At 51.9% G+C, this 13,642-nt stretch overlaps 1 protein-coding gene across 8 annotated transcripts in view; it reads right to left on the reverse strand.

The window, feature by feature from the left end:
- The window catches only part of NADSYN1 (NAD synthetase 1), a 31,077-nt gene extending 17,435 nt beyond the window's left edge, over positions 1 to 13,642 (reverse strand). For 2 of the 8 annotated variants that reach the window (XR_006725486.2, XM_045517970.2), the window contains exons 1-5: positions 13,441 to 13,640; positions 11,817 to 11,877; positions 9,640 to 9,756; positions 5,688 to 5,741; positions 5,186 to 5,275 (exon numbers count right to left, since the gene is read on the reverse strand). Coding sequence is in view for 5 of the 8 variants with exons in the window: in XM_045517970.2 (XP_045373926.2) it covers positions 5,186 to 5,275; positions 5,688 to 5,741; positions 9,640 to 9,756; positions 11,817 to 11,877; positions 13,441 to 13,525 (407 nt within the window). In the remaining 3 variants the exon portion in view is untranslated. Of the gene's footprint in view, positions 1 to 5,185; positions 5,276 to 5,687; positions 5,742 to 9,639; positions 9,757 to 11,816; positions 11,878 to 12,130; positions 12,271 to 13,440 lie in introns of all 8 variants that reach the window. The other 6 variants (XR_006725487.2, XM_010956799.3, XM_045517968.2 and 3 more) reach the window with 5 other exon arrangements.

Raw genomic sequence — 13,642 nt, forward strand, 5'->3', positions numbered from 1 at the left:
TCCCTGGCTCTGCACAGCTCGCGAGGTCTCTGATCACATGTCCTTCCTCCCCAGCAAACATCCTCTGGAGCAGCCCCAGCAGCGCAGTCCTGCTGAGAAGCCATTTCTGGCCATGCCGACGGCTGTCTTCTCTACCCACCCCCTGGGAGATGCAGGACCCCCCCGACCCCGCACCTCCCGTCTTACCACACTCAGACTTGGGGCATCCACCTAAGACTTAAAGAAATTAACCTGATTCTTAGATTCTCTGCAGTCAAGAACTGGGCCTTTTTTTCTGGTCTCCTACAAGGGCCTGGAAGAGCACCTTGAAACCGTGATGGGCCCGTCACCAAAGCAGGGCACAGCCACAGGGCCACTTTATTGTTGCCATTTTGGCACAGCTCCCAAAGGGGAAAAAATCTGTTTTTTAAAAAATTAATTATACCAAAACGAAAGCCTCTGGTTGCTCGAGCTCAGTGTCTCCTGCCACCCCTTCTACAGGCAAAATCAAGGGAGTGAAGGCCTGAAAGAATTTAACATTTCAACATTAGAAACAAGAAAAAAGTGAACCTGAGATGTGTACTCACAGTTAGAGACAACAGAAACCAACGCAAGAATGCATTTAAAACTGAAACTAGACTAGCTGTGGTGCGGCCATCCGAAACAGCCGGGCAGCCACTGGGCTGTGGCTCCGGCCTCACTGAGGACTTGAACCTTCCGGACGGTATCAGACTCAAGGACACCACAGCTGTTCCCAAAACAGTACCTGCCAGCTGCCAGCCGCAGCCTCATGTGCCCGAGGTCCCTCCTGCAACTGCGAATCTTTCCTTTACTTGAGGAGCAGCAGGGAAGGAGGCAGCCCGAGCCGCAGCCTCCCTGCGGAGGCTGCCGCCTCTCTGGCCAGAAGAGACCGCTAGACGGTAAGATTGCTTTGGGTCACAGCTCAGCAAAAGAAGGAGGTGCTGCGTAGTGGCCGACAGCCCCTGTTCCGCAGGTATCAGCGGCACAGGAGAAGCTAACACCTGTTTAGATAAAACTGAACAAAAGGCAACTTGGCACCAAAAAAAGTCCTCACGAGAAGAACCTGGATTCGATCTCTCAGGAAGCACCTTCTCGTGGGTCCCGGCAGCAGCCGGCCTGCATCTGAGGGCTGCTTAGACCAGGTGCCGGTGTTGTGTGTGCCGCCCTTTACGCCCCCTTTCGTCACAACTCTCAACTTGCTGTTTGCCTCGCGTCCTCAAGCCCAAAGCCTTGGCCTCATCCTGGGATTTGTGAGGATTTGCAGTCAAATCTGAAGCAGTTTCATTGCTCAGCCTCTTGTTAGGCCTCCACCCGTCTTCAGCAGGAAGTGGCCAGAGTGGTCACCGACCCCCATCTTCAAGACTGAGGAACGATCCAAAGATGGGGGACCGGAACTGAGCCCCCCGGAGTTAAGAGACACTGGCGGCCAACAGGAATCCCTGAGCTGGTCTCGCAGAGGAACAGACTGAGGGACGGCTCGTTAGACCCCTCTGCCTGTAAACTGCCTCCACTGATTAAACTCGGTTTAGCAATGTTTTCTTTCTTTTTTCCCCTCTTTAACAGCATAGATTCCCAGCTTCATGCAGCCCAGTCGTTTTACAAGAATGAGGAGGCTGCCTCATCAGTTATCAGGGAAACCAGCAGAGGGGCGTGTCCCCTACCGCCCCTGCGATAAACCGGCACGTGGAGACAGCTCGCATCTGAAGATTTGAACAGGCGCGGGCGGGGGCTGGGGCGGGCACGCAGGCACTGACTGGCTAGGCTCTGTGGTTAGGAGGGAAGGGCAGTCAGGCGAGTGGCTGTAGGTGAGGAGGGACTGCTGGAGCAGCGGATGTGCAGAGAGCACGAGAGCGGCCATCCTGGGGGCCTGACCACACAGCTGCAAACCTCAGTGCCTCGGCCCTTGGTTTGCTGCACCTCAGGCAAGCGGACCTGGTTCGGTAACAGACTTGTGACTGACGCCTGAAGTTGGGCGGGGCTCCTGGGGGGCATTCTGTGGGGCTGAGCCCTGAGCCTGTGGGGTTTGATGCTGCCTCCAGGGAGACAGTGTCAGAACTCAGTTAACTAACTGCCTGGTGATGGCAGAGTCACAGAACGGTACTGGTTGCTGTGCTCCAGCAAATGAGCAACAGGCTGGAGAAGACAGTTGCCCAGGAGCCGATCAAAGCCTGGAGGGTGGGAAGAGAAGTCCCAGAGGACTGTGATGGGGAGGGGGTGCCGGCTGTGCAGCCAGCCTGGGGGGCAGGAAGCGCCCGTCTGGAGTCTGGGGTGAGTCAGAGCAGAGAACAGAGATGGAAGGAACTGGACGCCGGTGGACTCCTGGCAGAGGAATGCGGGGAGATACAGGGGCTCAGACACAGCCTGCAGCTCAGCTGTGAACTGATGCGTTGGCCGGTCGTGAAGCGCTGAGCTGCGACCGGTCAGAATAAACTAAATATAAAAATTTTTTAAAAAAAGGAAGAAAGAAACAGCGAGACCCACACAGAGTCCCCTGCCCCCAAGACTGCAAACCAAGACTTCGCTGCAGTTTGATCCCCTCTGAGAACTCTGACCACTCTAGGGAGTCACCTGTGTGCTACAGACCCTGCCGCCGCCTCCCCAGGAAGGAAGACCTGGCTTGAACCAGCCTTCCTTATCTCTGCTCATGTCTTCTTGTCCTGCCCCACTTCTGCCCAGAAGAACCTTCCGTCTTGTACAGGCCCTCGGACGCCCTTGTTTACCAGACATGACGCTGCCCAGCTCCTGAATCATCAAGTAAAGCCAATCAGATCATCAGCTTCACTCGGGTGAATTTTTGTTTTTTAACAAACTTAACCATAAAACTGCGAAATGTCCGTATTAGGAAGAGGGGGTGCAGAGAGTCTAAGGGTGAGGCCGTATGTGCGCTTGCCCTGTTCTCCCAGAGCAGGGACCACAGACGGGCAGCGTCTGCACGTCGCTCAGAGACACCGAGGCCGGTCACCTTCTCTGCTGCACTCTGTCCGTGGAGCGTGCCTCTCTCTAAATAAGCTTGCTTTCACCTTACTCTGCCTCACTCTTGAATTCTTTCTGCGCAAGGCAAGAGCCCGTTCTCCAACAGCAATCGGAACAATCTGTACTGAACTTGGGTCAGCTTGACCCCCTGAGTCCCCACTCCTACAGCCACTGGGGGCCCTGGGCACCCCAGGGCAGCCCGAGGTCCTTCACCCTGCTGGACCTCAGCAGACTAGCCTGGTGCCCCTGCTCTTGTTCTCCCGACTCCATCACCTGCCACTTGTCCCCGTATGCCCGGCCAGCCCTGGCCCCGGTCCACGAACTGTCAAAGCACAGGAGAAAGAGGGTGGTTCCGGCCCCTGTGGCACACCCCACAGAGTTCCTGCGTTTGGCCAGGCAGCACGCCTCCTTCTGCTAGGAATCTGCAGATGGCACTTTTACTCATCTCAAACGGGAGTCCAGAGAGATCTGGACAGGAGGGTTAAAAAAAGAAAGAAAGAAAAGAAACACCGAGGCAAAACCCAGAGGTTACGGTAGAAAGGAGGAAAATGGAAAACGGAAAGAACAGCTCGGGGAGCAGGGCTCAGAGACGGGACAGAGCCGGGGGAGTGGTTTGTGTATTTGGCTTTTGTCACCAAGCTTCTGGAATTATTTATGACTCCTAAGACCGTATTATTATATAAAACAACAAGCTGTCTGCACCATGTAAAAGGAATAAGCCATCGGATGAGCCTCAAAAGCGTCACGTTAAGCGGAAGAAACTGGTTACAAAAGAACGTACCAGGTGTGACTCCATCTGTGTGAAATCTAAGAAGGGACAAAGTGACCTGGGGGGTCGTCTGGAGAGAGAGGGGCAGGAGTTGCCACGGAAACGGCTCTGTCTTCTTTAGGGCGTGACTGCACGAATGCACACAACTGTCAAACAGAAAGCAACGAAAATCTGCGTAGTTTGTTGCATGTTATTTATACCTCGATAAAAAGATGCAAAAGTAAACGCTATTTGGTACAACATTCCTAATTGTAAAGAGAATCTCAGCCATACTATTAAATAACACTGTCACTCCTACAATATTTAAAGCATTCAGAGTACAGAAAAAAGTTTTTTTAAAAATTATTTTTAACTAACGTAATACTGGCATCTAACTCTAGAAAACAGAGGGAAATCCTGAAGAGATGCTAGCAAACAGAAAGAAAGGTTAATATACCACGTCCGCTTGGAGTTTATTCAGACACAGACTTCCTCCATGCTCACCTCAACATATGCTTAGAAGACAGGATAAATGCAACATCCATTCTCAATTAATTTTAAAGCTTCAAAGTAAAAATAACCAGAGTTGGATGTAAATCTGAAACCAAATGCAGAATAGAAATAATTTTCCAAGTCAAGTCGAGAAAAAGACAGAAATGTCTGGTGTCCAAGACATTTGTTCTAGAAATGAGGTAGAATATTGTTCTAGAGATGCTGGCAAAGAAAAGCTGTTTTGAAAACAAAATGAGAGATGGGAATATTAGAAAGAAGCAAACGTAGTACTTGTACGTGACATCATTTCTACTTGAAAAAAAAACCTAAAGAATTCAATAGACTAGTGAGCAGCCCCACGCAGAGAACGCAGTAAGGGGCCAATTACAGGAGGCAACACACAGAATCCCAAGGCTTCTACACACAGAAATATTACCCACTTGAAGCCATCATGTTAAAGATTCCATCTGCGCCAGCGGCAGCAAGAAATAAACAGAAGCAGTTGTAAGAAGGATACTGGGCAGGGGGTCTCAACTGGGGATGATTTTGTCCCCAAGGGACATGTGGCAAAGTTGGAAACATTTTAAAATGTCACAAATGGATGGATCTACCAAGCGGAGGCCAGGGGTGCTGCCAGACACCTTTCCATGCACAGGACTGCCCCCCACCCAAGAAAGCACGATCCAGTCCCAAAGCGACAGGGCTGGAGCTGAGAAGCCCTGACACACAGAACCAGATGTAAAATGCTGACGACCGGTGATGGATGTGGAGAGTTTTATGCGGTCTGTGATAAACTGGCTATAAATTAATCAGCAGCATCCAAACAGACATATCACGTAAGTGACAGGGATGGGGGCGGGGACTCTGCCCTGAATTCTTGTGCTTCTCCCCCACGACCTGCACCGAGGCTGTGCACAGGAAGATGCTTCGGAAACATCCAAGAGGCGGTCACAAACCAGGGTAGCCACTCACCGACTCCTGGACCAGGGGGTAAACCAGCGCAGCTCCCTGTAGTTGCCTTCGTTGGCCAGGGCCATCTTGGGTCTGATGAGCAGGATCCTCCTACAGGCAGGGGAACGAGGCCACTCCTGAGACGAACATGCCCCAGAACTAGGAGCAGCCAGGGGTCCACGCACCCGGACACTCAGGGCAGTGCAGACCCAGCAGGCGTGCGCTGCGGGCAGCTGATGCCCGGGGTCTGCAAGGGGACAGCACGAGGCCGCCCTCCCTGGACTGACTTCCAGATAACAGGGCCCCACGTCCCCAAACCCCACCCTGCGGTCTCTCTCTTTCTAAGACCTGAAGGTGTCAGTGGTGGCAGAGATCCGGAGAAGCGGTGAACTTCAGTCGCCTGCCTGGTACTCCAGCCCCCACTAAGGTGCTTCTAGAAGCCGCCCCCCAGCACACGGCCCCCATGGATGATGCCCTGAGCCCAGGAGGGGCAGGCGGGTCTCTGCTCCCGGCGGCCACCCACCTGTTGAGAAATATCACCCTGCAGTTGTAGCGGACATTTCGGTGCATCACGGGCCTGTGGAGAGAGGGGACATACACGCTTGTCTGCAAAGAGCAGAGCCCCACATCTGCTTCAGCGTGAAGCTTCTCCAGGTCCTCTACGAGAACTGGGAGGCTCCTCAGTGGCATTCTCAAACCAGAGTTAACAGCGAACCCAAGGCTTCCTCCCGTGGCACAGGCTCTAAAACAGGACAGTCTTCTACTGAGCACAAAGTCCTTCCCGCTCAGGGCTCTTCCTCCCCTCCTGGATCCTGCATCCCTGCTGCCACCCTCCTCCGCCCCCCGCCGGCGTCAGGCACAAGTCCCCGCGCCGTCCCTGTTCTCCCTCGCAGCACCTCTCCTGACCCGGGGGCCCTGGAGCGCAGGCGGCGGGCGCTGCTGGACCCGCACAGGGGCGGGGGTTCGGGGGTGAACAGATCTGTTCCCCACTCTCTCTGGACCCCTCTCAGGACAGACATTGTGCTTCAGGTCTCCTCCCTGACCACCTGGCACCTTCCCCCTGTGCAGGGGAGTGGGCCGGCGCTCCGGAGGCCGGGGCGCTCTGCTGGCTGCTGCCGGGACAGAGCTGGGCCGAGGTGGGCAGAGCCCAGGCAGAGGGGCCCAGCCCAGGGCGAGGGCACAGGAGCTCAGGGCGGAAGGCAGCAGGCACCAGGGGAGCACGGCCGTAAGGAGCACCTGCGAGGCTGGACTGTCAGAGGAAAGCCAACGGGGCCAGTGAACGGCTGCCGGGCCGTGAGCTCACGAGGCAGCGGCGCGGGAGGGAGCGACACAGGCCAGCAACGGCGCGGGCCGTCAGGGTGGGCGGCCGGCCCCCAGCCCGCCCTGCACTGGCTGAGCCACGCTGCCCTTGCTCCCTTTTCCCAGCCAGGATTGAAGCGCAGGTCACTGGCGGGGAGCCCCCGGCACGGCCACGGCACACGGATGCCACCAGGACATACTCCACCATCACGGTTTCCACTCCTCCCCGGGTCAAACCACAAACCGTCTGTGTTCACATTTGCACAAAGATGTGTTCAGAGCGGGAGGTTAACTTATATTTTTTAATGAAATCAAGTCCCACAGTGAATATCTGAATTCCAACTGGAGTAAGCCTCTCGAACCAAACCAAGACACAAAAAGCACGACAAGAAAAGTGGAAGGCTTAAAACATAAAACTAAACAGCAAATGACATAAAAGGAGCTGTATTTTTATCTTACGTGGGAACGGGCTGGTATCTTTCATATATCGAGAACTCTTAAAATAAATTGGATGCAAACACTTCAATTTTAGGCAAAAGAGAAGACAGTGTCACAAATGGCCAAAAAACAAACAAAAAAAGGTTCAACTTCATACATCATGAAAGCAAATAAGTAAGATAGTTTTTTTAAAAAAATTGTCGATCATTCTAAGTTTTCTCTTTATTTTGCTTTTTAAAGGTTCCTTTATTTGGAGCCGCTTGTGATCGGCACCAGGGATGACAGGCGTCCGACCACAGAGGGCTGGAACGAGGCTCGATCCCTTTTTCCTGGAGCGCAGTTTGGAAAGACAATTCAAGGTGGCAAATACCAGAGACATTGGGGTGTCGCTGTTGTTTTGTTCAGTGGAGCTGACAGATCCACATAAATACCAGATTTCAAGGGAAAAATATCTTTAAATACGATTGCTAACATTTTAAGGGTAAAAAGTAGAAAAATAAAAAGAGGATTATAAATTTAAGGCCCACGGCGGGAAGCGGCCCAAAGTAAACAAACCAAAGGCAAAGGGAAACAAGGGAGAGAAACCACGGCGACTAGGGAACATACTAAAGTGGCAAGAATTTTACTCAGCCCGTGTTGTGGGCTGCGTAAAGTCCCCCTAAATGATGGCCCGTCCCAATTCCCGGAACCTGTGAGCATGTCACCTCACGAGGCAAAGGGACCTCGGCAGCATGACAACCAAGTTACGGCTCCTGAGCCGAGGCGGCCGTCCTGGGCTCCCCGGGCCCCAGCATAACCACAGGGGTCTTCACACAGGGAGGCGGGGCAGTCAGAGGGGAGACGTGGCGACTCAGGCGGGGCCGGAGTGGCAGCATCTCCCGCTCTGAAGATGGAGGGAGGGGGCCCGAGCCAGGGGACGTGGGCGGCCCCTCGACGCTGGGGAAGGTGAGGAAACGGATCCTCTCCCAGGAGCCTCCAGAAGCAGCCACGCTGCTGCCCCATTTCAGACTTTGGATCTCCAGAACCACGAGACAGAAAATGTGCGTGGTTCTGTGTTTTGCATTTGTGGCAATCTGTCCCGGCAACACAACAGGAAACAAATGCAGTCTGCATATCAAGAATTATATATATGTGTTATATGCATATTAAATGTATATGTAAACATATATAATATGCAAATTGTTATTCTAGCAGTATATTTTCTTATATTAATACTAATACATAATAAATTATATTAATTAGTAATATCTAATTATATTATATACTAATATAGTAATAAAACTATTAAATCAGATAATTATATTAATATAATTATTAAGTATATATTATATTAATGTTAATACATCAATATATTATATCAATAGAATTATATAAATGTTATATAATTTTATTATATACTACATTAATTTTAATATATTAATATTACCTATACTAACATATATAATTATATACATATGTAATTGAACAAACTGGATTAACCATCCCGTCTATTCACTGCTTAAAAGAGGCCCCACCGCGCAGGTGTCACAGCCGGTGGGCGTGCAGTGCAGAACACATGCAGGGCGGACGCTGGGGAAGAGCAAACACGGCTGCGCTCACACACGCACTCCAAACTGAGGACGCAGACACAGACAACAGGACGACCAGCGGTGGCTCTGGTCACACGGGGCGCGCACACACACACGGGGGCAGTCCCAGGGGAAGCGCGCCGTCTGGACCCACAGGCAGACCTTGTCCTGCTGTGCTCTGCTTCACTGAGCTTAGCAGTCACTGCGTGTTTTTCCATCTTGAAGGTCTGTGGCAACCCTGTCTTGAGCAAGTCTCTGGGAGCCGTTTTCCCAACAGCTTTTGCTCACTTCCTGTCTCTGCGACACATTCTGGAAATCCCCACAATATTTCAAACCCTCCCAGCATAAAGATTACAATGCACTGAAGGTTCAGATGATGGTTAGCACTTTTCACCAATAAAACATTTTAAAAGGAAGGTATATGTGCATATTTTTAGACAGTACTATTGCATACTTAATAGACTCCAGTATAACGTGAACACAACTTTTATACACACTGGGAAACAAAGTCGTGCAACTTGCTCTATTGCTATATTCACTCGACTGCAGCGTCTGGAATCAAACCTGCGAGGTCTCCGAGGTGTGCTCGCAGACCATGCAGACCTGCACCTACGGGACTCCCTCCACATGCATCCAACTTCCAGAATCTGCATCTATAGGACCAATGCCACGTGGACCTACACCGCCTGCACCTACACCTATGTGCCCGCACTGCACGGACCTGCACCACCACACCTAGACCTGCAGGCCCCACACCAGATACATCTACACTTGAGGAACCTACCCATGCGCACTACCCCTGGGAGCCCACACCCACGTACCCACACCAGCCTGTCGGCGGGGGGTGACGTGGAATCCCCCCACAACTAACCATTAAGTAAAGAATGTGCTGTGTGTGTGACGGGGACACCGTGCTCCCACTTGTACAAAGCACGTTCCCACGTGCACAGTAGCTCCTGGAAGAACTTACAAAAAACTTCCTCCACTGGGGGGAAGTAGGCGTCTGTGGCGCTAGGGAGGGAGCAAGCCCCACGCCCCTACACCAGGCCTTTTGCATCTGTGAAATGTGCAGATTCCACACCCCCGACGACAGGACGGCACTGGACGCACCATCTCCTTGAACTGCCCCCTTTCCGAGACCGCCTTTCCGCACGCCCCGTCGGCACTTACATTCCCACGTCGCAGATGATGTCCTGAGTGACGGGAGATTCCAGAAGGGCAGCCAGGACCTGGAGCGAATGCAGGAGGGTGTCCGACTCGTGATAATGATCCCAACATCCGTAGCCGCTGTAGAGGGAGGAGCAGGCAGGTGAGCCCCGAGACACCCCAGGTGAGCCGGGGGATGGGGCCGGGGCAGGGCTCTGGGGGCCAAGGGGGTCAGAACGTGCAGGGGTGCAACCCGGCACTGGTATCTTTTTAAAGCCTCCCAGGAGATTCTGTCGTGCAGCCAGAGTTAGAATCACTGCTGGAAAAAAAAACCATGCATTTTATTGGATATTAAGAAACACTGGGCCCTCTCCATTTTCCATCGTTTTAAGTTACTATGAGAATTTCTCTCACATGTCCAAGTGCCTACCCTTGGATTTTTTCCTTAACCTTTAATGTGGCCAAAATCACACAGAGAAAGGGATGCAAAAGAAACAAAGCGGGACCCAGAGAAAAACGTTCCTTGGGCACAGGGGTCGCTAACAACCACTCAGACGCCATGTACACGGCTGCTCCTGAGCTTCTTGCTGTAGATCCTCAAGCTTGTAGTGGCCTGAATGGTGTCCCCCCGCCAACTGCCTTTAGAGATGTGATTAAGTAAAGGACTTGGAGATGAGATGACCCTGGATTATCCAGGTGGACCCTAAATCCAATGACAAGTGTCACTGTCACCTGTCACTTACGCGAGGCAGAAGGAGAAGAACCCAGGGAGAAGAGGGGACGGCCTTGTGAACATGGAGGCAGGGGCTGGCAGGCTGTGGCCGCAAGATAAGAAGCTGGAAGAGGCAGGGAGGATCCTCCCAGAGAGCCTGGAGGAGGCAGGACCCGGCCGACACCTTGGTTTTGGACTTTTGGCCTCCTGAAAATATTTCTTCTGTTTTAAACCACCCAGTTTGTGGGACTTTGTTAGATCAGCCCCAGAAAACTAATATGATGCTTAATGAGGTCATAAAATGTGAAGACTGTTGAGAGTAAGTTCTCAGTCCGGGGGTCCCAATAATGAAATGGAGAGTATTTGTAAACTACTTTTAAATCTTCCAAAAGTTGGCTTCCTGCTACGCAGCAGCCTGGAAGTGCTGTTGCAAATGCTGAGCAAACTCTGCAACCGTGAACACAAACCCCCAAACTGGTCTTTGCCACCCTTAATGCCTGGAAAGGCACTGCCCTAGGCCTCTATTTCTGGTAAGAGGGAGAGCCTGGTTCTCTGATGAGAACAGAGTCGGGGAGATGCCCGGTGAAGGATTCAGATCTGGGATGTCCTCTCCTCTCCAAGGACAGACTCCTGCCTCGTGGGATGCCACTCCCTGGTAGCTCCCAGGCCACACGTGACACCAAACACCAGTGCAATACCAGATGGGCCCGTGCCTGCGGTCTAGCCAGCTTTGAAATCAGCCCTGCCCTGGGAAAAGTCAGCCCCTCTGTTGTAACAGGAAAAAACAAATCTGACTCCATATGAGATCTGTTCCTTTAGCTCTAACTCTGTGCTCTGTCTCCTGGGCTCAGTCACACTGGTTCTGCACCTTTTATAGAAGAATGTTGCCTAGAGCCTGAAACAGACAGGTGAGCCCATTCTCAAGCCTTTGACCTTTAAGGGTATAACATTTTTCCATTCATATAGAGATTTAAAAGTTGCATAACAGAGAATAACTTTCGTCCTGTTGGAGGTTTACAGGGTCGCCATGACCTGACCTAGCGGATAGCTGCAAGAACAGAGGATTCCGACACCATGAAGTTTGCAACAACCAACCACACCTTCCCCTTTTTGGTATAACAGGAGCCTGAATTCTGACTTGGGGAGGATGGTTCTCCAGGACATTAGTTCCCCATCTTCTCGGTCTGCTGGCTTTCTGAATAAAGTATCACCTCGTCTTCCGATTTATTGGCCTGTCGTGCGGCGAGCAGAACGAGTTTGGACTCCGTAACACTGAGTTCCTATGTGACTCCTACCCCATGTTACTCGACGTCAGAATCTAGGATCACCCAGCCTTGCTGGGCCTGCTCTTGTTCAAGGGTGCCAGGCAGGCCCACCCGTGGGTTTCCAACATTCTCCCAAACGGGCCTGCACGTCTGCAGCTCTAAATACCAGCGGCCGAGGGGAGCTGGTACAGACACCCCGACCTGCCCACCCTGCGGTGTCTCACCATATTTCCAGCTCTGGTCCAAGCCTGTATCTTGCTCCTCTGTGTTTGGCAATTTCAATGCCTACATGTACAGAGAGAGAGAGAAAGAGGGGCAATTTCAGCACCTACAACTTGTCCAGAGGTTGTCGTAGGTGTCATAAAAAAACCAGAGGGCATCTCCCAGACCCTGCCTACACCTGCAGGAAATGAGACACAGGCAGGGCCTGCAAGGCTGACCCTTAGCACCAAGGAGGAGCGAGGTGGCTGGGGAGTCACACCCTGGTCGTTTATTAACCAGCAGATACAGAAGACCACATTCAGGAAGGAGACAGGACCTGAAGGCACCGACGCAGGCACCATCCGCCTCCGGGTATAAGTAGCAGCAGTCTGGGGAGGGGAGGCTGGCTGAGTGGACACTCAGCTTTGGCCACCAGGATCGCCTTTCTTCACGCCAACTATAAATTTGCTCTGAGCTCTGACGAGATGAAAGCAGGTTGATATGGGAAAAAATTAAAAAGATGAAAGTAGGGAAAGAAAAATACCATATGATAGCACTTATACATGGAATCTAAAAAAAAAAAAAAAGACACAAATGAACTTATTTACAAAACAGAAACAGACTCTCACAGACATGGAGAACAAACATGGTTACCAGGGGGGAAAAGGGGTGGGAAGGGATAAATTGGGAGTTCAAGATTTGCAGGTACTACTACATATAAAGTAGATAAACAACAAGTTTCTACTGTACAGCACAGGGAGCCATATTCAATATCTTGCAGTAACCTATAATGAAAAAGAATATGAAAAGGAATATATGTGTGTATATGTATGACTGACCGCTGTGCACCAGAAACTGACACAACATTGTGAACTGTATAAAAGAGACTATATACAGACTACAGTTGAATAAAAAAGATTGCAAACAAAAAGATAAATAAATAAGAATTTAAAAATGAAAATAAAAAGGACGAAGGTCCAGGGCATATGGCTGATAAGATGCCCTCACTTGAATCATTCTGTTTTTCCTGCTGTTGGCAGCCCTGCCCTGAGGTGGCCGCACCTGCAGGGCTGCTCAGGCAGCCCCCCAGATAGGCGTAGGTGTTAACAGTGCAAACTTTCACTCTCAAAGGAGACTGGTAACTATATGGTGACCCCGCACAGAACAACCACACCCGGTCTCCAAGCTGGTGGGCTCACCCCTATTCCACTTCCCTCTCTGGGGGGGCTTCTCCCAATGACCAGTGTCAAGATGGTCTGCAGGCAGAGACCCCCGATCCTGGGGCTCTCTTTCACAACATCCTCGCCAATGTTTGGCACCCTCTCCCCTTAAACACCTCCGAGCATGCGCAACTCACCTCTAGACACGCCACACGGGACCCCAGAGATATCTGAGGACAGGTTCGCCCCAGCCCTCCCATCTGTCTCCCTCTCCAGGGTCCATTCCACGCGTTCCCAGGCACTGTATACCCCACCCCCGCCCCCTCATCCACAAGGAGGACCTGAGCACCTACCGGCATGGGCATGGACATTATAAGATAGGCTATCTTATCTGTCCCCGCGCCCACGCCTGGGAGTTTCTCACAAGCAAACCGGGCTGGCCAGAGTGGACCTTCGCCCCTCCGCCCCCTGCTGCCCCCAGACTCACTCTTTAAAATCCTTTGCAAATTGCCCTCGAAGTCCAGAGCCCACTGGTTGAGCGCGCAGGTGGCCACAGTCACCTTCCGACCCATCCTGATCGCAGTCGCCCAGGCAGGAGGCCGGCCGGATAGTGGGTCTTTCTGTCCCAGCGAGACAGGCGGCCGCGGCGTGGATCCTTCCGGGTCGCCCAACCCCTTCCGTCCAGGCCT

The sequence above is a fragment of the Camelus bactrianus genome, chromosome 10 (genome assembly GCF_048773025.1).
Source record: "Camelus bactrianus isolate YW-2024 breed Bactrian camel chromosome 10, ASM4877302v1, whole genome shotgun sequence".
Lineage (NCBI taxonomy): Eukaryota > Metazoa > Chordata > Mammalia > Artiodactyla > Camelidae > Camelus > Camelus bactrianus.